The 22,513-nt window shown below is 42.5% G+C and overlaps 1 protein-coding gene across 2 annotated transcripts in view; it reads right to left on the bottom strand.

The window, feature by feature from the left end:
• Nucleotides 1-1,776: 1,776 nt before the first annotated feature.
• The window catches only part of LOC311016396 (transcription initiation factor TFIID subunit 4), an 80,089-nt gene continuing 59,352 nt past the window's right edge, over nt 1,777-22,513 (bottom strand). For both annotated transcript variants that reach the window (XM_084014057.1, XM_084014058.1), the window contains one exon: nt 1,777-3,825. In XM_084014057.1, coding sequence (XP_083870183.1) covers nt 3,652-3,825 — 174 coding nt within the window. In that variant the 3' untranslated portion in view covers nt 1,777-3,651. The remainder of the gene's footprint in view (nt 3,826-22,513) is intronic.

Raw genomic sequence — 22,513 nt, 5'->3', positions numbered from 1 at the left:
GTACTGATGTATATCTGACATGTGTCTCATTGCTCTCATGTTCTTCCATTAACCTTGAAGGAAGCAATATACGATCAGAGCATTAATATTGCAGCAAACAACTATTAACTATGTGAAGATATAGTGGAGTAATGTCTGAGAAGAGAGTGAAGTTGCTGTCCCTCTGTGTGTGTTGTTTTTGTAGCGCATGGTCATGCATGTGAGCATGCCCTAATGGCTCTACAGCTGATAATGCTGTCCCGACCGACAGCGTTGTCGCGAAATCGTAGCACCCTACCTCCAGTTCCCCCCCAGGTAAACTGTTAGCATGCTAGCTACGAGCTTTGCTACTCGGGTGTCTTCATGTTGAGAGCCATTAAGAGGCAGATAGAAATGCTCACGCATCTCATATTACGCACCTTTAACAACCCTTCCAGTGAAGGAAAGATATACGGTGGTCAATAGAAGAGAGAAATAATTGTGTGATCTCATATAAATTGGACCATGAATTACACAAATAATGTTTGTCCATTTAAAAGATGGACGTCAAGAAAGTCACATTTAGTTTTGAAAAATTACATAAAATAAAAAATAATTGAATATAGACTTCACTGCATTGATGCAGAATCGTTCAACAAAGCACCTTGATGCATCATAGAACCGATTATTTCTCCCACCTCTACTAGCTAGCCAAGATAACGACCACAAATTTTACAATGAATTACAGTTTTTGGGTTTCTCACTTTAAAAGAACATTTTGCATGCCGAAAATAGTTGCAGTTTGCCTTATTTTGTTTTGTGTGAACTACACTTCTCTTCTTGTGCAATGTACGTCACCAACACAGCTAGTTACTTGGCTAGCTAGCTAGCTAACTTACCTATGAAGCTTGTACAAATATAACACTATCTATCAGATGTGTTTTATCCTGCAACTCTTTTGATCAGGCAGAAGTGTTAGAAGTAAAGGAGCAAAACAAGTGTTTCGTATGAGTAACGTTACATCCTGGTACGAAACGCATTGTAGCTTTCGAGAGAGACATCATTTATGGGGCCTTTAGTCTTTCTAACTATGATTTTTCCGGCTTAGACTTTCACGTAGTTTTACGACAACATGCAACTTTTTGTGACAAGCAAAATTATCTTTTAAATTGACAAACATCATTTGGGTAATTCATGGCACAACTCAACACAACTGTATAAAAAATTTCTGTACTAAGGTCCCATGGTGGTCGACCAGAAGGGGACTTAGCCTATATGGTCAGGTCACTATTCAGTATGTTGAGATCTGTGTCCTGATGAACTGATGAAACCTGATGGATCCCGTCGGCCTACTGAAACCAGGCACACGTGGGTCGTCTTCAGGGCTGAATACAGATCAGTAGTCTGCAGCTCCAGAGGGACTGAGGAATAGGCCAAGATCTTGAAAAAACCAATACACTCTGCTATATAACTCCAATATTTTGCACTGAGTTAAACAGTTTGGTCTTTTCAAAAATGCTTCTGCTTAATTAGCAGCAGAAACCTAGGGGGACTTTCATAGTTGAGCAGCAGCGCTTGACTCAGTTTGTACTTAGCATGTGCAATGTTAGAAATGGAAATGAAGCCGGCTGAATTAGTAGCTGACTTTAGTAAAATGGTCTTGCAAAAACATAGCATCTTACTTTTCCTTTTTAAAGAGTAAGGAATGTACAGAGGGAAACGTATCGCTTCAGTCATTTTAGAGTTGCATGTCCATTTTTTATGCTGTCAGAGGAAAACAAGAAGAAATGGACGAAGTCAGCATCTGCTCAGTTTAGTAAACAGCGTATTTATTCCTTTACAAAATAGGTACAAATACATAAGTATTGTTTTTTTCACACAAACAGGAAATTTTCAACATATGTACAAGAGTTTACCAAAAATAACGTGGTTCTAATAAACACATAGTTTTGTAAACAATATTTACAAATCACCCTTACATTGAAATGTTAATTCCCCGTCTGTTTACATCAGTAATATTGTCCTTTTATTTTGGCTAAAAAGCTGTAGTAGTAGTAGAAATGTCCTCCTGGGAAACCATAGAAATCACTAATAAAATCATTTGAAATTACCACAATAGATACTGTTGTGCTTGTTTTTAAAACATGGTACTTTTGGAGATACAATTTATGAAAATGTGTTAAGCATAAAAGCCAATCAAAAAAAGAAAGAAAAGAAAATATATTAATTGTTAGAAATAACTGTCTTTTGAAGAGAAATTGGCAAAAAAGAGTAATTTCTTTGCTATAATACAGTGACAGCCTTCAGTTGTCAAGTAAAATAGATATTAAAAAAAGTGCTGTCAAAATGTACTATGCACAACAATTGTTTCAAATGTCACCAATATTTAAATAAATTTCAATATGACAAGAAAAGCTGCATAGAGGCCAAGATATTTAGTTAAATAGAAAAAAAAACAAAAACAAAACACACAATTGACAACATTACATAATACAATGAATTTGTAAAAAAATCAAATCAAATAAAAACAAGGCGACAATGCAATACAACATGTAAAGAGCAGGTGTTTTGTCCCATTTCTCCCTTCAATCAGTAACACAAAGACAGAAACAAAATGAGGGAAACAAAGAAATTAATGTTAGGCTGGAATCAACTGCTTCCTTATATACTGCCCCCTACAGTTAAACATGACTTTACAGCTGTGATATTTAATCCCCCCCCAAACATCGTTATTGTGCAGATAGGACAGTGAGAAGAAACGATAGAGGAATGTCGGTTTAGCTTTTTCCCCGTAAACCGCCAACAGTACGAACCAAAAACGTCTTAACCAGCTACGTTTTGGAAGAAGTGAGCATGATAGTACTCAACGTACAAACAGTCAGAGAAATAATGTTCACATTATGTTTAAGTAAAAAAACAAAACAAAACAAAAAAAAACAATAATGACAAGGGTGACGGATCAGAAACTGTGTCATAGTGCGACCATGAGGATGACCTTTGCAGAAAGGTCACGGGGAAGAAATACTTGACAGAATAAACTGTCTAATTCAAATCACATGGTTTTACAAAACATCAGGTTTCATAATCTGGACACGGGGTTATTCCTTCTTCCTACAAACCTTAAATGTGATCAAAAACTACATGCTGTAAAATAATTCAATCAGAACTATTTACACGTACAGTAAGGAAACTGATCGTGATGCTGTTATTTGGAATCCTAATGTCTCAAGACGATGTCTCGGTATAGAAATCTTTTCACTACTTTCATTGAACTGTGTTCGACAAATAGCAGGCTGAGTCGAGGGGGTTTGAGGTGGTTCATTGAAGCTTTACTGCCAATGACGTCAAATAAATAGCTACCCGACATTACACGGAACGAGTTCTGGGTCAAATCCTGCGACACCAACACCACTTTGCTCCTTTAACAAATTCTACTCCCAACACAAAGAATTGGATATGGCCTTTAAACTCAATGACCTCACAACACACGGTGAATCTAAACGCAGAAGACACAGAACAACAGTTTTATTTTTGTATGTTTTTCTCTCTCTCTCTCTCGTCTCATTAAAAGCTACATCAAACGTCACTACAGTACATATGGAGACACAGAGCTGAAACATTAGACCTGATCTGAAGGCACGTGGCTGGGAAGGAAGAGGAGGAGGAGGAGGAGGGCGCTGAGAGGAGCAGAGGCTACTTGAGCAGGGCGCGGTAAAGGAGGAGCGAGTGGGCGGTCTCTCTCTCCTGCTCCATGTAGAAAATTAAGTCCCTGAGGTTGACGCGAGTGATGCGTTGCCGTGTGTACTGGCGCGATGAGGTGGACGGGGAGGAGGCGCCGGCCACGGAGCCCGCCGTGCTGCCTGAAACCTGGAGACAAGGGAGGGTTCAAGAGGTGAGACGGGGGACTTCACACCTAACATTTCTACATCAGGCCCATAGATTCCAAGGATTAATATTGGCTTAAAATAAAGAATCACAAACAGTTTGATTGCAGCAGAACATCCAGGCAGATATCACGATACAGAAATTGCATCATTAAAATGTCCAATGGAAAACACTTCAAACTGGCTGACTGACAAACAATACAACACAGCAGCAAAGATTTCTGCTTAATACAATGTGATAATGGCATCGTGCAAAGTTCATGTCACAATTCTCCTGGTCAAAGTGATATCATCAAAATATTCTTAAAACTCTTCAAATGACACTAAAAAACTGGTAGCCCTTTACATCTTGTTAAAATACAAATAACTTTATTGTGTCACACATAAGGCACTTCTTTATTCGTGAACATCGTTTTTAGAAACCTTTTTCAAGTTACTCGTTACGATATTCACCGTTATCCCGTTTATGGAAATTCACCACAATCACCCAATTGTTTTCATCAAAATTACATAATTTTTAGTCATCCATCGTGGTACCTAACAAAGTTACCCAAACCAGCAGAACAAAATCGAATGATTTGCCAGAAAATTACATTCATGTTCCCCAGAGGATGAACCTCAATGACCTTGGTGACCATTAACAGTGCGTTAAATTGCCCCAATTCTAACATACTATTTAGTATGCCAGGAAAATATTTAGCATGTCCCAATACGAAGCATTTCAAACACATTATGCCAAAAATATCAGGATGTACACAATGTTTTCTTGGCTGTTCTGACCCATAATCCTCTGTGCAGCGAATATATGAGCAAGAGGGTCAAAGTTCAAGGTGAAAGGTTATGACAATGTTAAAATTCAAACACACCACATGCAACGGTACCCAGTTTGTAAGTTTTAACACAGTCGAAATGGTTTTAAGGAATTGTCTGGGTGTGTTTGGATGAATTGTCATGACATTTTGGACAGACTTTCATGTTATATTATGATCTGTAATGAGTTTGGAGATCCCTTCACTTTTCATCTCGTGCCATCTTGATTTACGACCAAAGTAACTAAGTGTTACTTGTGTTAGCATTAGCAAGACTGCATAGCAAGTGTCGGTGGCAAAGAAATGGAGACGCGTTAGCACAGTCACGCACGTTAGCATTTAGCTCAAAGTACTGCTCTGTCTCGGTACAGCCTCACACGGCCTGTGGCATTAATATACAGTACGAGACGAGCTGTAAATAAAATGATTGTCCTCTTTATCAAAAGCATCAAATGACTGCTTCTGTGTTTAGGATACATTAGCTTTATAGATTGTGTGATTGTGTTTTGCCCTTTCTCTTTCAGGATATGTATCCTCACTTTGCCTTTAGTGAAAGAAACGAGCATTGTGGGATGATTTCCACGTTCAAACAAAGTCGCTGTTCAGAAGTGAGCAATATTTTGTTTCCCACCGCCTCGTAAATGAAGTAATTGTTGAATGGCTAACACATTGACAGTATCAAGAGTAAGGAATGTCGTGGCTTCGAACAAAGTATACACCTCCAATTAAGAAAAATAATCCCTCTTGCAGAGCGTGAATGAGATCAAACAGATGCACTAATTACGTCCAGATCTTGAGGTGCAGCACTGGAGATGTTTTTTTCTTCAACTAGCTGAACATGAGGTGAAGAAAAACACTGGTGACGCACTTTGATGGCAAAGGGGACTATTGTTTCTATCTACGCGTGTCCTATGGCTCTTTACATCGGCGTGGAGATGAACCGATTTGCATCCAAGCTGACGTCCCACTCTGAAATGGAGCCCCTTGTTGTTTGCATTTGATCCAGGAAAAATGAGAAGGACCGAAAAGGGAGTGTATACAGAGCCCGATACAAATCAAGGGATGCATTTACATTTGGAAATGAGAAACACTGGGAAATAAATCCAGCAAGTGCCCACTTGAACCCAGGCAGAGAGAAATAAGACAGACGTTTCAGTCAGGAACACCCTCTCACAATTACATTGATTGCACCGCTCTGTAAACACACAGTACAGACAGGCCTTAATTGCAAACATATGATGGGTATGGATTTACAAGAAGCAAACCAAAGTCCCTCCAGCACCGCCCCTCGTCTTTTTGTCTTTGTGCACACTGTATGACGGTGTTTTGTCTCAAATTTCCCTCAGTACACTCTCTGACCCCCGGATGAAGGACGCTGAGTGAGGCTAGCTCGGACAGCTGATTGGCACAACTATATGCACAATATATATATTTTGTTCACTGCACACATCATCACGGATACTCTTGTTGGCGTATGATGTTAATACGGATGTTTTTTACAACTTTTTGTGGGTTTAATAAGTTTGTGGATTTGGATGTGAAAGTTTGGTTGAGCCCCTCCCTAACCGCGACTGTTTTACTTATGTTGGCCGAACCAAGTAAAACTGAGGCTTCTCTTACATACAGCTGCTACTTGTGTTAGCATTAGCAAGACTGTATAGCAAGTGCCGGTGAAAAAAACGTCCAAACCCCTCAGCTCAGCCAAGGAGGTTAGCAGAAGGCTAAGCTAAACTATTAGCAACATTTTTCTCTCCATCTTTGAAAACGTGTGATATTGTATCTCACTAGACTCTCCAACCATAGCTTATCATCTCAAATGTATGCAATATCGATTCTGGCAACAACACAGCAAGACGACTTTTTCGATGACTAACTATAACGGACAGCTCTTCGTTTTTTGCCTCCAGTCTTTTCCATTGTTTGGCCTCCATGTATAGTGTCTATAGTCTGTCAGGTGTAGCTACTCCCACCTACCATTCCAGTCAGAGCTCGGAGGAAATGTCAGGTATATATATCGTTAAAAAACAATATTTTTTTCATTATTTTTTAATTTCCTGTAACCTTAATTATGGAAATGCTATCTACTAACTAGAACCAGGAGATGGTTGTTTTGAACTCATTCTGATTCCAGATTTTGTGTTTAGCAATGACACACTAACATATGTTATTAACAGTAAACATATTTAATATGTGTTGTGGATGCGTGAAGATCGTCCTGGGCACACCAGACCCTTACTATAGGGAGCCATCCCAGCCTAATCAGGTCAATCAGGGCTGACCACTTGTGAAAGATGGGCCTGCCTACTGCCATGCCAATTACTGCCACTCACAAGCAAGGCCAGCGACAGGGCCACAGATTTTACCAATCAAAGCCATCCATCCACCTGGACGGATGGGCAGTAGTAGCCACAGGCAGTCGGTGCTAGGGTGGTGCCGTCGCCTCCGTGGTTGATGGTGGGGAGAGGAAAGACTGAGTAGAGCCAGATATCGCTGCTCAGGTAGTGTGCCACAGCTCCCAGAATGCTTCATTCCCTTCGGGGACAAGGGGGCGGCCTTGAGTGATCCAAATACAGACAGAAAGGTCAGCGCTCGTCCAGGAATTCACTCAACGCAGCCTCTCCTCTCTCCCCTTGGTCTTTATATGCCCTCCACATGCCAGCAACCCAAACACGGGCATGTTGTTGTCGGTTTCTATGGCGACCGATCCCTCTCGCCAGCACACGCAGGAAACCGTGTTGTGGAGGAGGGAGCGGGGATGGGAGGGGTAAACACCGATGCTAAACAAAGCAGATGGCTGAGTGTCAGTTAAAAGGGAAAGGGAGACATCAACAACCATGCTTTCCCTGTCGCCAGCAATTACACAGTAATTGTGTCTGAAATCCAATGAAAAACAAAATGGCAGGCTTTGTAAGGTCACAGTGGACGAAAAGACAAAGTGAGAAGATGAGGGGAAAAAGCAGGAGAGCAGAGAGAAAGGGAGAGAGAGACTGAGTCTCAGAATCAGCTTGGCCAAGAAAGATCCATGAGGCAAAAAACAGCATCTGTCATTTTATCTGTGATGGGCGCTCAGAGGCATTATGTCATATGACATATCCATCGTACAGAACGCGCAGGGATACTTCGATACATCTCTTCAGACATTTGACTTGTTTGGAGCAGGGGACAGAGGGAAAAACAGAAAGCCAGAGAGCACAGTTGAGAAGACGTGAGGAGAGGAGAGGAGTCGGTCCGTAACGAGGCCTTTTTGCCGGCTCTGGTCTTCAACACATTCTGTTGACACACATGACAACGCGGCGATGGGTCGGACACATTACACTATGTCATGCACAAAGAGAGAGAGTGTGGCTGGGTAGCTGACAATTAGGAGGATAGACAAAGGAAAAACAGAACGTGACAAACTTCACGGATGCCTATTCTGACAATCTTTAATAAGGTTTACTGTAAATGATGGAACTTGCCAGAGCATGAAGTGAGCCAGCACTCCCTTTATTCACACGCTGGCGTCCAGTGTCAGATCAGCCATTATTCTTTTGAATCTCTACAGTGAATAAAGGGCTACTAGGGGACACTGGGTTTGGGGATCCGCCCCCAAGGAAATGCCCAAAAAGCTTAAAGTACAGCTGAAATGAAAAATGCTTTTTGAATTATTTTAGATCCCCATATTGTGCACCTATTACTGAAGAATTCCTCCTTTTTTAAATAGCAAATCCATCCATTAATCAATCTGCAACTTTTAGAGCTGGAGAGGGTTGTGAGCCGTCAGATTCTTCCCAAAGTTCTGCCTGTTTCACTCAGAAATACGTCACCTTACGAAAGGTAGATTCTTTAAAATAAAAATAAATAAATAAATAAAACAAACTTTTAAATAATGAATCAATAAATAAATCTGATTTTTTTGACAAATAAATAAATTTAAAAAAGGACGATTATGACAAACAGTTCAATAATTATTGTACAAATAGGATGTGCATATGATATAGATAAATCACTGCTCTCACCTCCAGTGGAAACAAACAACAAAAGGGTAAAGGCCAAAGAGTCAAATGTACTTTCTAACATCATCCAGAAGTATAACCTCCTGACCCCTGACAGCGTTGTGTGTGTTGCTGATGCTAGTTTAGATCAATGATCTGAGTTCATATCACTGTGCTCAGATAATGGCAGGACAACGATGACTGCTCTGCAGCACAGATCTGCTGAGTTTTTCTCTCTTAGAGCAACAAACTTTTGGAGCTCAGTGCAAAGTTACATAAGCGAGTGCTGCAGCCTTCGTGATTTTAAATTCAAGATGAAGTCATGGCTAAAATCAACCCAATCATGTATCCATCACACATGAACGCAAACACTTTCCGGTGTCTTAATATTGTAAAATCTAAATAATTTTTCTGTACTGTGATTATTAACTGATTTGTAATTTCTGTTTTTATACTACTAAACTATATTTTATTATGTTGTGATTCGGTTTCTTGCCCAGGGACTACATATTTAAATGAGTTTATAGTGAACTCTGGTACAGCTAAGAAGTTGTGTCAAATAAATTAAATAAATTAATACTGCGTACCGGTGAATACCGCCGCATTTAAACACTGGAATTTCCCAATATTTAGGGATTATTTACCAATGCAATACAAAGAATACTACAAACTACAAAGCCAGAATGAACTACAAAAAATGTTACTCTCCTCCTTAATTTCCTCAAAACCGCTTGGACGTGTAGTTTCTAGTAAACAGGAGTGTATTTGTTGGGGAATACTTTCACTAATGGATTCATGCACATTTTTTAGCAGTTTAAGCGTGTCCTTAATCAGAACTGCAGATCCCATGATGCCTTGGGATCCATAAAGGCTTGTTCCCATACACATGGATGAACAAAGAGAAAGAAACAGCTGTAAAAGTAGAAGAGGGAGTGTATTTTGTGTTATTGGAATGACTGGGGCGCCATGTTTGGACACCTCATCCACCGTTTAATACGTCTATATTGAGACTACATTTGAATTCATTGACAGAAAGTCAAAGTCAGGAGGTCACACTTTCATGTTCTCGCATGACCAGCAACATTCACCTCAAGCTTGACAGGATTTAATTCCCGTTTTGCTAAATTTACTTTTGATTAATAATGTATGTTTTCACCTCTCTCTCACTCTCTCACTCTCTCCGTACTTTTGACTCTGTCTCCAATTGTGCAATGGCAGCAGCGATGCTTGTAGGTGTGTTGAGGAATTTACATTCAGTCCTTTATTGTTTGAGAAGGGAAAAGGAGGCTGGGTGAAGGGGGCAGGAGCGCTGGTGGGGTTCTTGCTGATCTGTGGCTTTGAACCCTGAGTGGCACCTGTGCCTTCATGCCGGAGCCAATATTGGATTTGGCCCAGGTCACACCTCAGGGCGGTGGGTTAATGGCCCACTTTGCCAGGCACACAGAGCTGCTCGGCCCTGCACAGGCCAACCTGCTGCCTCAGCACTCCTCACAGTGGAAGGTGCAGACAGGCTGCACGGTAAGAGAACACACACACACACACGCACACACACACATTGCATGTACCGGTATATGATGACACCCTGGCTAACACACTGTGTTAACAGAAACTTGGGGTGGGGGGGGGGGGCATTGCTCAACATTGGTGTTAAAGGATAAAGACTGGCCCCATGTTGGTTGAGAAATAGATAAGCTGTTCATGATGCAACATTACTCTTTTGTTGTTATTACTTTGATGCTGAAAAATCTGTTTAAACTCTGATGTCTACGCTCCAGGCGAGGAGGCCATATATAGCACAACAGAGACAGACTGTTGACAAGCTAAACAAAGAAGTGAAGCAAAAGCTGAACCAGGTGCTTCTTCTTCTTCTTCTTCTTCTTCTTCTTCTTCTTCTTCTTCTTCTTCTAAAGTTTAAGCCTGCGTGGAAATGAGCTGCAGCCACTAATCAGTTACTTGATGCTGGCCACCGTGATATGATGGTCCTGTTGTATTTGCTCCTGCGATTGACCCTTTGCTAAGCCCCGCCCACCGCTGCAACTCACACTGCCCACACTGTCACTAACTGCACTCCCTGCATAAATATCACAGTCAGAAGGGGCGAATATATGCATCTGAAGGATATAGCCAAGATGTCAAAATGAACAGGTTGGAAGATAATCATAGAAGCTAAAAATCACAGTGTAACAGTGAACCTCCACATCACCTGGAGATCCACAGGAGACAATGAAACTAAGGAGCAACACTTCCTGTAAAGCTGGGTAGGTCTTTTTTCACTGTTATACACTCGGCTATACCTTCAGTACCTTAATCCCAGAAGTCTGAAAATACATTTGTTCAATTTTTAATCATTTAGGGTATTTTTATTGGGGGGGACAATTCATGTTCAGGACGTCTTCTTCCAACCTCTTCGGGTAACAAGTCTCACTCTTACCCAGCGATGAACCAGGGCTAGCTCCAAATCCACAAAAACAACAATATCATGAGAGTTTGTGGAGCAGAGTCCAAAGTTGTCGGACCCTAGTTGGAGCTGGTGGATGCTACGCGATGATTGGCCAGACTGCATTCGAGGGCGGGACTTAGCGAAGGGTTAGCTGGCTGTAAGGACCCTTAAAGGGGCTCGGAGGTACTTGGGTTCTCCCGATGGGACTGACAAACCAGTTCACGTGGTGGCTTACTGAAGGTCTCACTCAACAACTGGCTGTTTGGCTAACCGGCCGTGGGCCTGGCTGACTCACTGACTGGCTGACTCATTTGCCGACTGAAGGACGGACCGACTGACTGGTTGACTGACTTTGTGCCAGGAAGCAAAGCTTTCCCACATGTTCTCCTCTACGCCACATTTCAGATGGGGAACGCTGCCTCGTCCCTTCACAGTGTTTACAGTGTGGAGCCCAGCCGTGGGAGTGCAGCCCCGCTTCATCTCCACGCTCGGCCCCGAAACACCTCTCCTACGGCCGCCATTAATCAGCAACAGAGACTTTCTCTCCCTCGCTCTCCCTCTCTCACCGCTCCTTTTTTCCCTCCCTCGCTCCTCTACGCCCACAGACATGCTGGATGAGGCCATTTTGAAAGAGTTAACAGATGTCGGCTGATTTGCCCCGGGCTTTCTGACATTGCCTGAGTGATGTATTTGATGTGGAGTTTATTCAGCTCTAATAAACGTATAAAGAATTAGAATAATAATTCACAGATGTACATACCCAGATTATATGCTGGAGCCTCTCTTTGAAGCAGACAAGGCAGCTAAGATTAACAGGACCAGGGGAAAGGATGAAAAGGGGTTTTGGTTCAGCTTGCTGATAATCAGAGAGGTCAGGACGCACTAATGCCGCAGCTTTACGTCCATGCACCGACACACAGACGGCCTTTGTTCCCATCTCAGGATCCCGTTCTGTGCAAGACAAGAGGCTGCCATTGTCACTGTGCTTTCTTAAAAAAAGCAACCTGTTTCTCTTGTATCATACGTGCTTTTGTTAATTTGTCATTTTGTGAAACAGTAGAAAGGATCAAATGAAACGTACAAAGGGAGCGGAGTGAGGTCTAGCATTCTGATCATGGCAACGACAAAAAAAAAAAAAAAGAGAGAGGAAAAAAACAGAGGGAATTACTTCCAAAACAAACAACTTCCATTTGCTTCACAGCTAAAGAACAACAAATCTCAAAAATGGCCAGTTGCAGAGCATCTTAATACCCACATAAACCATAAAAACAGCTACACAGCTCCATGGCAATGCATAGCAACCGTGCAGAATTTCAGTCAAGGAGAAAGAAGGCAAAAAAACACCTTATTACTTCTAACTCCTGCAAGCCATTTTGGTCTCCAAAGGTTTTAGAGCGCCGCAGGCCATGTGTCTGCAGTGTTTCGGGAAATGACTTGCCTTCGCACGAACACTGCTATGTTCTGCAGCACTGCTGCCCCCAGCATCCCCGCTCAATTTCTGTTTAACCCCTTCCTGCCTTCCCTCACACTGACTCACTGCAACAGAGAGCTCACACCCCGCACAATGCTGTCACATTGTTCAGCCTCCCACAAACCGAGGCAAAGCACACCAGCTTTTTCCTTTTTCTTTTTTCTTTTTACACGAACCAACACATTAACTCCACGTCTAATTTGGCTACTTAAGCATGTGATGGCTCTTAACAAACGCGGCGCAGGAGAGGCGTTAAGGTTACGCAGGGCAGAGAAAGATGGAGCAAAAAAAAAAAAGAAAAAAAAGAAAGGGGAAAAAAGAAGCCCCTTCGCCGTTTCACTTGATCTACTACGATGTTGCGACACAGTTTGCACACTTGAGTGTGTATCAACGGTGGATTAAATCTGCAAACTCGTTGACACAACACATAATTAAAACATCTTGCTCGAGGTCAGGAATTTTCTAATTAGTAGTGTACTGACAAAGCTGCAATTCCATCGCCCTGAGTTTCAAAGTCCACAGGTTACTGCTAAGATGAAAGCCGACCCTGGAGCACTATTCTGCAGGGCTGCTCACACAATTCCTCAGAAGACAGTCACAGGGTCACCGAGCTAAACAGTGCGCTGCACCCGGAACCTCGCTTCCAAACAAAGAACTTCAAACTTTCCTGCCTGGAAACCCCCCTCCTCTTCTCTCTCTCTCTCCCTCTCTTTTTTCTTCTCAACCTGAGAGAAACAAAAGATTGCGTGAATGCAACCAGATGAAGAAACCATAACATTGTTTTTAATCTGTTTAATTAAAATGCTCTAAGCCTGGCTAGCTGAACAACTTGTAAAATATTACAAAGGCTTTTTTTCCCTTCTTTTTTCGTCTTTGCAGCTTCAGTTGGCAACACCCTATAGGATTAACAACATTTGTTCACATATTGGTTATTATTATTTGTGAACTGAATAAAAGTCAGCAGCTAATATGACAGCAATAACACCGGTGATGCTTTTGTTGTTGTTGGGCTTCGTGAATCTGCTTCATTTGTTTGAAGATCCAATCCATAATCCGCCAAACGATGTGTTCAATGTCTTCCCTCTCTGGTGTTTTCTATGGGGGAGAGCAGAAGCCACGAGCAGCCTGATAACCTGGACAATTAACGCAGGCCAAGTGTCTTTGGCTACATAAAGTATCGCAAGTAGAACTTTTTCAACATTAAATATTCAAAGCGTTTCATATATAAAATGAACCCAATTAGAGTTAAAATAGGAGAAGTGTAATGAGTCTCAAGTCAGAATGCTTGTCTTCAGAACTATTTCACTAATGAGCCCTTGTTGGTTTTGCACACTTTACTTTCAATGGTGTGGCACTGTCATTTCTGCCGGTTTTTAATTTTTAATTCAAGTTGAATGAGAGGGTGGTGACTGAGTTAATAATCAAGGCACCGGGGTGTTTTGCAGCCGATGGATAGCTGGGAGAAGAAGTTGCCAAATGAGGCTTTGTGGTCCGCCCTTTGATGTCTTTGCGAAACGTTCCAAATAGGAACAACCAGTTAACAAAAGCCTATCAGTTCAGAGCGGTATCGAACATAAATGACCACACTAAGGGGAACGCATCCTGCAAATGGCCTAATTAGGGAGAAAGAGGAGGCTAGCGCCGTGCGCGCGGCACTGAATAACACAGAATCCGAGCGCTAGCAGACACTGACTTGAGGATGAGACGAGAGACCAAAAGGCGGCACGGCGGATCCCGCCGCTCCGCAGACTTGTGCTGTGTGCCGAACTGTCAGCCCTCACACGAATCCTCGTATGAGCAGTGACACATTTCACTTACAAGAAAAGGAAACGCACCAAGGGGCCACAGCAGATATGCAGATGGAGGAGATAAGGAAGCACATTTGCAGCGGAAGGTTTCGCACTACGAATTGGTCCTTGATCTCAAATTGACATAAATGGGGCCATTTTTGACATCATTTAGCCATCACAGGCTCCGTTCCGGCGCCGCCGTCGCTGGTCCCCGTGCACCTGATGTGACGCCTGCTAAGTAGAAGAGGCAGGGAAAACGGCTGTCTGAAGAGCAGGTCTGATTAAAATCCAGCCTCTTCTGGGGAAAGAGCAGAGTTTCATGTTTTATATAGATGGCCCAGAAAGACGAACTGAAACTTTACTTGGAAGGATTTCCTTTTCTTTTTTTTCTTTTTTTAATAGAGTGAACATTTGTGACCCCCAGTGTCACTCATCCAACAAGCTGTTAGCAAGTCGGAAATGTCCTTTTATCATTTTGGGTATTTGGATATGGTAACTCTACACGTTAGTAGTCAGTGATAATACACTACTTTTACTACTATAGGTAGTTCTGCTGATTAATATGAAGGCATGAAGTCTGATAATTGGTACATTTGGCACTGCAATGTCAAATTTGAAATCATATAATACACTGCTGATTAGTAGGGAGATTGTGTGTGTGTGTGTGTGTGTGTGTGTGTAGGGGCGGGGGTAATAATGGCAGGCAGCATCACAAAATTTGGACTCAGCTAAAGAGTTCCTCATTACAGTTTTTCTGGCATTTTCCTGGAGGCCTCATTCCTCCCATCAGGTTCCTGTTCCACAGGCCCAGAAGGCTTCCTTCCTACCTGCACAGCATTTTGGCAACCTGCTTTATTATACCACATACAACAGCATCATTCTCCAAGCAGCTGTGTGTGTGTGTCTCTGTGTGTGTGTGTGTATAGAACGCTTATCTACATATTGACTTGGTTTAAATCCACACCCTTGTCTGCCATAATAATTACACATCTTGTAAGAGGAAGTACTCAATTCTTCCTGCACCTGAGGACTCGCCCGCCGGCGCCCAGCAAACACACCTCCGGCGCCGCCTGGTATCCAAACAGCTTCAGCATTCACCCGCGGCCATTGCCTTTTTCCGTGTTGCAATGGCGCCGTCGTGTTCAGACTCCAGCTGAACAGAAAGCGCCAACGCCAGCACGGTTAAACGTGTTTCTACGCATCGCAGGAACAAAGCGGTTTGCGATAAGTCCGACAGGTAATAAAAACAGCAGGGGCCTGTTTTATAGTCGTCAACGAGTCGGACCACACACACACACACACACACACAAGGCAGGAGTGTGTGGTGATGCTGGCCAGCCCAGGAGGTATGTTTACATGGTGTGACTCTCTGGACCTTGTTGCAATGCGATCGTATAAAAATGGCTCCAAAAAAAAAGGGGCTCAGGCGGGTCTTTTTCCAGCCAAACCACGTCTATCGCTCAGAGCCGCCCCGACATGTAATCAGAACGCCGAAGAGGGTGATATCCAGCTATTCACAACTCTCCCCAAGTTCTATCAGTGGAGGGCGTTCATTAGTCCAAAAAATACATAATTTATGCAATCTAAAAAATACATGTGGTCATGAATCAAAATGGGAATGAGAGACACAGAAACATTGAGGTTCTCTGGTGATGCCAATTCTTTGTTTCGGGATAAAAGTGGATCGAGGTTTAGAGCTGGGCGACCGCGACGTTTAGGCACACTGAGCACCGGCAACGTCAAAGCTCACCAATTGTACTAAATATACAGTCGGTCATTATATATATCGCGGACGTGTATATAAAGATGGAGACATTAGATGGGAATGACAACGCAACTAGACAGACAAGCAGGCATCTACTATAGCCTTCATCCTCTCTCCTCCATGCAGGACTGATAACGTTCATGTGCACGGTGATGTCTGAATTCTGCTGAGATTATTTGTCAAAAATGCCTGAATTTCACAGTTAATTGGCCTCCCTAATTAGCACAGGATGTCTAATTCCCATTGCAGTCAGTGTGCTAAATGGTTAGGCTTTAGCAAGCGGATGACGTTTGAGAGGAGAAGAGAGAGAGAGAGAGAGAGAGAGAGAGAGAGAGAGAGAGAGAGAGAGAGAGGCCCCAGCGCGGGCCGAGCTACACTGTACATTACACACTCAATGATCGATTCTTAATCTTAATTAGGGAGACGACAAACAAGCAAGGGGACGTAATGAACTGTGTGCCGTGTCAAACAGCTGGCTGGTTATATTTATTGAGATATATGTTCAATTTAATGATGTGGGCAATTAAACAGGAGACCCCTCTGTAATCTCTGAGGGACATAGAGGAGCCAGGGAGCCGGGCACCGGGGCCACGGACCGAACCGGAAAGCAGCTGACAAATATTTGTCATGCCCAGAGTGCTGAGGCAGCCATCAGTGGCTCAGGAAGACCTGGTGCTCAGGAATGAAGATATCAAGACAAGTTTCACTCCCCCGTGTGCTTCAATCCCAGCCGTTCATGCGGTTGTGGTTTACTCTGCTCTGATGCTGTAATAAGACACGTTTCAGGCATTCTCTGCTTTGCTGGGACCTCGTCCCGCTTAATGATCTCAGATGGTACGCAAAAACAATACAGAAACATAACAGAAGATATCTGAAAGTGGGCACAGTCTTTATTATCGGCGCCTTTCCTTTTTTTTCCCTTCCACGGCCATCCATTTCTAACTTTTTTTTCTAAATTGGTCAAATGGAAAGCAGCGAAATGCGAGGGGGAAAAAAATTAAGCCGAGCCGAAAAGTGCGACTTGGATTTAATATTTTATAATTGCCAAGGGACATTCTAAGATCAATGAATTTTTGCCCGGGACGCACATCAGAAAGAGATGTACTTCAGTCTTTTTAGGGAACATTGGTCTATTTAATTCCAGTGTCTGATGCATGTGAAATATGCCTTCCATGGCCTCCTTCTTCTTCCCCAGGCACTGCTGCAGGCAGACATTACCACTTTTAATGGGCCGCCATGAGAAGAGGCAAGCCAGCCAATAACCCATCCTCGCTAATGGATCGCCTTGTTTGTTCTCTTCCACCATTTTCAGAAGCTAATTTTAGATGCTCTGTTTTTCCGTTACAACACAAACTAGAGGGCAGCGTATTGCGACAATATTTTAGCACAGAACAATGAACTAAATGGTGCTTGGACGAAGGGAGCGGTTGGAACTGTGTTATGTGCACTTCATTTACATGGACCATCTCTGTCGGGTTAAGTAGCCGGTGGTTGGTCCAGGTTATGAGGGGTACTTCAAGTGTAACTGGAAGACAGAACAGGTCTCTCCCAGCGGGGGACCAAGAGAAAGAGGCGCTTCTGGACCTCGTAGTAAAAAGCTTAGAGTGGAATAAAGGAGGTCGTTAACAGCAGTTGTTTTTAGGGCTGGGAATGATCAACTCACTGTACAGTCAGTGATATGTGGACTGGTCATAATCTGAATTGGACCTCAACGATCCAAAAAGTAAAAAAAAATCTTAATAAATATACATTTGAAATTAAAATTCTTGCTAAGCAGTTATCAGCTGTTGCGATATGGAGAGTGTATATATTTTTGGTAAACACCACCAACACATAATCACTCAACTGATGTTTGAAATAGTCACTACATTGGTTGAATGGGTAAAGTTTGCACTGTTTTTTGGAAAGCACCATCGTATTCACTACCAGTGACGTTCCTACACGTATTATTAGAAGTCATCAAGGTTACTCATGAAGAGAATCAACCACTGCAAAAGTATGTGTTTTTCAAAGAAACTAATTGCTAGAGGAAATCAGAAAATGGAAAGATGGTGTTAGTGTTGAGTTGAAACAGCAGAAAGTGATAAACCTCCACAATGAAACTCAAACTATTCTCAATGTTGTATTTAAGTCATTTATTTAGCTCATGATGTTCCTAAATTGACAACTTTTTGCAACGTCCCGTTTTCAATTGAGTGGGCCTCAAAATAATGATTAAAAACCATTAAAAACAGCATTATGTATTTGTTATTCATTTAAAATCTCTCAATTGAGTTTCATATTTAAATAATGAATATGAATATCTCCCGTTTATTAATGTCCAACAAAAGTTCTCTCAGCCATGTTGCTGACAGAAAGTCCCCCCATTATTTAATAGTGAGTGTAAAGCAGAAAGCTGCTTCTTACTGGATACATAATGTACACCTCCACAATGAAAAGTCCTGAATCAGACTCTGGAAACTCAAACTAATCTCCATGTTGGCATTTATGCCATGTAGTTGTAGTATTTTGCCTACTCTGTACATATTACCACCTCCCCTCCGCCCTCGTTGGCACCCCCCACCCCCTCCCCTCCCGCCAGCACCCAATGAAAGATCTGTTCCTGCTTGCTTTCCTCAGGCTCAAACCTTGACAGCTGACAATGAAGCTGACATATAACTTATAGTCAAAGGCAAACCAACTTAAACACACAACGACAAGAAGATGCGCTGCTTTGTGGAAACGCCGCCGTGCTGCTCTGAGATCAGGATTAAATCCAACAAGATCGCACAAGGTCCAAAAAAAGAACATAAGAACGCAAGTCACACGAAGACACAGGAGTTTGGGAAGTGAGCCATAACAGGAAGAAGTCTCCGGGCTCTCCGGGGCTCCACCACGTAACTCCGTGTTGACGACTTCATTAGCAGCGCCCGCGCTCTAAAACTCTCCAGTCGTTCCACAACACCATCATCACATGTTGGGAATCTGGAGGCCCAGAGTCTCCATCTCCTCCGGGGTGGAGGCACAGTGGCAGAGCAGCGGTGCAGGCGTGATTCTGTGCCGATCCCTGTGAGTGGTGGAGGCGTAGGATGAGGAGAGTGGGTTTGCACAGTGCGCTAGAGCACAGCATGGGGCCCAGGATGTTAGGCTGTCCCCACGTCCCTGGCCAGCAGGCTAGCTAGAGAGCCAGCCATTATCGGCTCGCCTCCGTAGCAGCGAGGCGGCGAGGGGGGGGGTGAATAAAGGCAGCAAATTTCATTCTTCAGAAATTTAATTATATCAAGATTAACAAGGGAGGTAATTAATTTCTTTTAGATGGGTATCTTTAAAATGCCTGGGGCTCAACTTTGTTGTCAAAACTGTATATTTAACCATTATTTCAGGGCAAAGTTTTGAAGGCAGAAACGAGCGGGATCACTACTTTACGTATACATGGATGTATAGGAGGTTCTTATCTACACGGGGAGATTACAGAGTTAATGTGTGCATTTACATGCATATATCAATACGGTCCATTTAGGAATTTTCAAAAAAGGATTGTTAAAAATGGGTTGAATCAACTATATTTAGCATAATTTACGTGTACAGCCTGTTGTGGGGACGTCTTAGTCAGAGCTCTGTGCTGATTCCCACCGTGTGTTTCAGTGGAGGTGCAAACTGTTTTCTCTCTTCGGGGCGACTCGAGATTTATTGTCATGACGCAGATTGATTTATTAATTTCGATGGAGCACCGTCAGCTGAATACAATCATCAATATCCTCTGATGCATGTGAATCCTATATTTTTGTCCTCTCTCCTTCACTGAGAACATCTAATTACCGTCTTACTTCTTTAAGTGTGACTAACTAGAAGATGTAACCTAAATGAGTGGTGGAACGTGGACGGACCATGTGTGTGTTTGTGTGCGTTTCTGATCTTGGAAGCTCTCGAAGCCCCTTTTCATGAATGAATACATTAAAGCCTGTGATGCTGAGTCAAGTTGACAGTTACCATATATTCAAGAGCTAAAGGACAATCACGGCTGCTACATTATCTCCTCTGTTCTACCGCTCGATCCATTTTTCAATTCATGTGTAGAGAGCAAGATACCAGCGTGTCAGGAAGTAAATTATTCTTTTTTTTTTACGCCTGCTTTGCAAGAAACACAATGAAAAAAACATCGACACGCACATAAACCGACTGGTTGGGAGAACGGAGACAGTGGAGGCTTTTCAGAGACTCTCTTAAAACACAAACACGCTGAACTCACGTTCAGCCTCGTCTCGGTCCATTCCATCATGTCCATGAGGATTTTAATTTCAATTAACTGTGGGAGTGGTTGTTGTGTGTGGATCTCAACAACAACAGTTTAAGCTGCCCATTATTTTTAATAGAAAAATGTGGTTTCGCAAACATGGCTCTGTGGACCACGATGTCGGTTGCTATGTCTACCACTGTGGACCAGACGGACTTATTACAACAACTGCTGGACGGACTACAGTAACACGTTGTAGAGAAATGAATTGTCCACGGAGGATGAATCCTGATGGCTTTGGTGCTCTGCCCACACTTTCTTCTAGCGCCAATAACAGTCGACATTTTGGTTTCAGAATATAATAATTGGTATTTGACCGATTAATGAAAGGCATGTCAGAAAATCAGACATACATTTTGTACAAACTATGTTTTATCAAGCTTAAAATTGTCATGATGTTCCTAAATTGACAGTTCCTGTAATGTTCATATGACAATTGAGTCGTTCTTGTCCTCAAAATAATGATGAATATCTATATATCTGTAATTTATATAACAGACAAAACATCCCTCTCAAAGTAAAGAATGGTTTGTCCCAAAAGGAAGTGACCAGCATAGCATGATTTCTCTTTCCATTCTTAATACATCCTGATGAGTGCCCTCTCACAAATATCTTACCTGTAAAAGCACATTGTGAGGAAGTACATGAATTGGTCATCAACTATGTTGTTATGGTTTACAATCTCTTTTATGGTTCTAATTAAAATGCTAACATGATCAAGACAATGACGTGTTGTTAGCCATGATAGGCCTAGCATTGAAATGATGGGCTAAAATAGGAAAATTATAAAATATGCTAACTTTCCACTAACATTTAAGCTTTGTAATAATGAAGGAATACTATTCGTGGTAACAAGTCAATAGAAGTTGATGTTATTGGCAGTTTTAGCTTTGATTTACCTCTTTATTGATCTGGTATTTCCCATGCCTTGACCTTATTCAAAGCTCTTACTTCAACAGAGTCTCATCTTTTCCAGCCCTGCCTGAGCTGCCACTGTTTGAGCTTTGAGTTGGCTGATGTTTCGTACACCTGCATGCCTTATTGCTCCAATAAGTTCATAGTGTGTAATTCATAAAGTTACACTGTGTGTCGGAGCTGCAGTAAATGAAGATCATATGTAATACATGTATTTTAATGTGTCACAATTGTTATGTTCAGGTCATATTAGGTTCATTCTATGACTTCTGTGTTTAGTATTTCTATACAGAACTCAATGGATAAATGTAGCACTAAAGCACCGATGTAGTTATCTTTTTATGCTAATGCTAAAGCTGCATTTCTAAATGCTTTAATCCACAGATCATAGTGCAGTGACCACTGGTGGGAGCCACAATGCCCTGCGTTGTGCAGGGGAAGTGAGAGTTGGCAAAGTGCACAGTGCGAAAGCTCTAAGAACACATGGCATCTGGCCAAGGAGCCCCTGTAACCATAGAGAGGACTCGACTCCGTCTCCTTTGTGTCCTCGCTGGGAACACGGAAATGCCCTGAGACGTAAAGTCAAGCTAATATTACAATCTTCCTGACATTATGAAACCAATAGCAGCCTCCCTGTGCCCCCTTTAATCATATTTACATAGTTTGCAGTGAAGGGGAATCTCACAGGAATGCTTATGCATCCGACTTCAAATCCCACCATGCATCGCTTCAGAGGCGGAGTAAACAAATAAATAAAATCAATGCATTCAACGGATTTAAGAGAAACCTCCAGATTGTTAAGAGCAACATGAAAACTACAAAAAAAGGACAAGATAGTCGTCCGTTCCACTGGAAATTCCCACTGTGTGGATGTTTTGGACTGGAGGACTAAGAGCAAGGAGGCATGTTGTGGCAGTAAAAACAGGAGTACTGTATACTCTCACATTACTGCCACTTCTCCTTCTGCACCAACAAGCAGACATGACTCTTTTTTTTAACCAAACATTATCCCCAGCAGATCGTTAGCAGAGGAGGGAAAAAGATGAGAAGGAAGAAGAGGAGGAGGAGCGAGTGGTTTCCTCCACGCTGTCCCTTCTACTAGCATTCAGTTGGCCAGTCTCTCTCTTAACCAAACAGCCTGGTTGGTCCTAGTCCTCTGAGTCCTAACACCCCCCTCCAGCTCCAGGACCCTCGCGCTCCACTCGTTTCCTGTTTGTCTGGTTGAAGACCTGGC

This window comes from Eutrigla gurnardus, assembly GCF_963514095.1.
Source record: "Eutrigla gurnardus genome assembly, chromosome: 1".
NCBI lineage: Eukaryota > Metazoa > Chordata > Actinopteri > Perciformes > Triglidae > Eutrigla > Eutrigla gurnardus.
This window is presented reverse-complemented; position numbering and strand designations above follow the sequence as displayed.